The following is a 2,428-nucleotide window of genomic DNA, read 5'->3' as shown; positions in this document are numbered from 1 at the left end:
AGAGCCGTTAACGGTGGTCTGAGTCAAAGGGTCCCTCATCACAGCCGAAAGTGATAGGAAAACAATCACCAGAAACTCATCACATTTTAGGCGGATGCTGGGGGTTATCCAGATCCAGGATCATGCCCCCGACGACCCTGATCCTGTGTGGGATTCACCCTATGAAGGGGATGGAGAGGACTCCAGCGAGGAGACAGTTCCATGTCACCAGGAGGTCAGTGGAGAACACCGCGCCCGAGGCCCCAGAGAACACGGAAAAAAATACAGAGATTAATTAATTGAGGAAATGAACTAGAGTGGACCTGCTTGAGGCCGTGTGGGTTTAGACCTCAGTCCCTGCAGGACTGCACAACCTTCACGTCACACTTTTAAACAGTTGCTTATTCGATTCCACTCTGTAACACAGACTATTTTCTGACTGTCTAGGTGTGATTGCCGAACTATCCCTGGATCTGACTTCTGCATCAGCCATGCCATACTGTTGTCATGCTTTGCATCCCATGGGTCTGCCTTGTGACATACTGTACCTTCGGAATGAGGGGATTCCTGCTGTCATTCACTAGCTCAAGGAGTTGTTTTTGATCTTAAAGAGTTGGCCAAAAGTCTTCTAAATCACACCATTGCCCCCGGCTTGAGGGTAGGTGAAATCCTGGGCATTGTGTTTACACGATTCACCTCTTTTGAGGCACTGTTTCCTGGGAATGGGGTGGCATTTCTGATATGATTATTTTACTGCTGTTAAAGTGCCAGCGTGGGAAACTAAATTTGGCCCTTTTTAGGAGTTTGGCAGTGCAATAAACAAATTTGTGCTAATTCCTTTACCGCCACTTTTTGGGTGGTAACGGAATTACCAACATTTTTGCTGCACCACCAAATTCTGTGTTTGAAGGAAAAGTGGAGGATTCTTGTCCAACAAAAAGCTGGAGGTAAATCCTCCACTTTTCTTGAAAAAATTGTCAGATTTACTGTGGCGAAATTACCACTCACTGTAAATCTGCCAAAATGCCCATGTAGTGCAGGATTCCAGAAAATGGGAATGTTACCACCCAACTGCCACTTGTCATCCAGTGGTAAACCCACGAGACCGAGTGGCGGTCTTGGTAAACGATTCTGATGGTCATTGAGCAGATTTAATGCCAAATTACCACCAAACTCATAATGAGGCAGTTTGATTCGTACTGTTTGGGTGAAATGATGGTGAGTGTCTGGTGTATATGTATTGATCTATTCAGTGAATTTGCCATGGGGACCCATTTCGGCCTGTGAGAAGAAATTAGTCACAGTTGTTTGACTGGCATGGTTAATAAGAACGTTTTCTTTCAGGAATGAATTTCTGACTACATTTGCCATGTTGTGCATCTTGGGGGAGTTGCCCTTCTTTTTAACAAGGATCTACTAGGAAATACACTTGCACATGTGTCAGCGTTCAAACTCTTCTTCCGTACGCTCTATATTTGTAGGTTCCCACACTTCTTCCTTACTCTCTCCATTCGCAGGTTCCCACACTTCTTCCTTACCCTCTCCATTCGCAGGTTCCCACACTTCTTCCTTACTCTCTATATTCGCAGGTTCCCACACTTCCTCCTTACTCTCTCCATTCTCAGGTTCCCACACTTCTTCCTTACCCTCTCCATTCGCAGGTTCCCACACTTCTTCCTTACTCTCTATATTCGCAGGTTCCCACACTTCCTCCTTATTCTCTCCATTCTCAGGTTCCCACACTTCTTCCTTACCCTCTCCATTCGCAGGTTCCCACACTTCTTCCTTACTCTCTATATTCGCAGGTTCCCACACTTCCTCCTTACTCTCTCCATTCTCAGGTTCCCACACTTCTTCCTTACCCTCTCCATTCGCAGGTTCCCACACTTCTTCCTTACTCTCTATATTCACAGGTTCCCACACTTCCTCCTTACTCTCTCCATTCTCAGGTTCCCACACTTCTTCCTTACCCTCTCCATTCGCAGGTTCCCACACTTCTTCCTTACTCTCTATATTCGCAGGTTCCCACACTTCCTCCTTACTCTCTCCATTCGCAGGTTCCCACACTTCTTCCTTACTCTCTATATTCGCAGGTTCCCACACTTCTTCCTTACTCTCTCCATTCGCAGGTTCCCACACTTCTTCCTTACTCTCCCCATTTGCAGGTTCCCACACTTCTTCCTTACTCTCTACATTCGCAGGTTCCCACACTTCTTGCTTACTCTCCCCATTTGCAGGTTCCCACATTTCTTCCTTACTCTCTCCATTCGCAGGTGGTCCCTCTCTGGTGATAAGTGGAGCTAACGAGGGACTAATGAAGTCATTTTCTAGACAGTTAACACATCACTTGGAAACTCATAGAACACTGATTGCATATTGTTTCATTGTGGGTGCCCCATCAGGAGCGTCCTTCTCTGTTGTCACAAGTTCACTTGGAGGTTTTACTGTA

The 2,428-nt window shown here is 46.1% G+C and overlaps 1 protein-coding gene across 1 annotated transcript; it reads right to left on the bottom strand.

Annotated features, from left to right (window-relative positions):
* Nucleotides 1-1,419: 1,419 nt before the first annotated feature.
* On the bottom strand, nt 1,420-2,226 carry LOC138525997 (neurofilament heavy polypeptide-like). The gene has a single exon (XM_069636288.1). The coding sequence runs from the start codon at nt 2,224-2,226 to the stop codon at nt 1,420-1,422; it is 807 nt and encodes a 268-aa protein (XP_069492389.1).
* Between the last annotated feature and the right edge of the window lie 202 nt (nt 2,227-2,428).

Source organism: Ambystoma mexicanum, chromosome 7p (assembly GCF_040938575.1).
Source record: "Ambystoma mexicanum isolate Mex_15411 chromosome 7p, UKY_AmexF1_1, whole genome shotgun sequence".
NCBI classification, from domain to species: domain Eukaryota; kingdom Metazoa; phylum Chordata; class Amphibia; order Caudata; family Ambystomatidae; genus Ambystoma; species Ambystoma mexicanum.
This window is presented reverse-complemented; position numbering and strand designations above follow the sequence as displayed.

What these genes read in the sequence shown, in the direction of transcription:
- LOC138525997 (XM_069636288.1), bottom strand. Translation starts at nt 2,226, where the DNA reads ATGTGGGAACCTGCAAATGGGGAGAGTAAGCAAGAAGTGTGGGAACCT.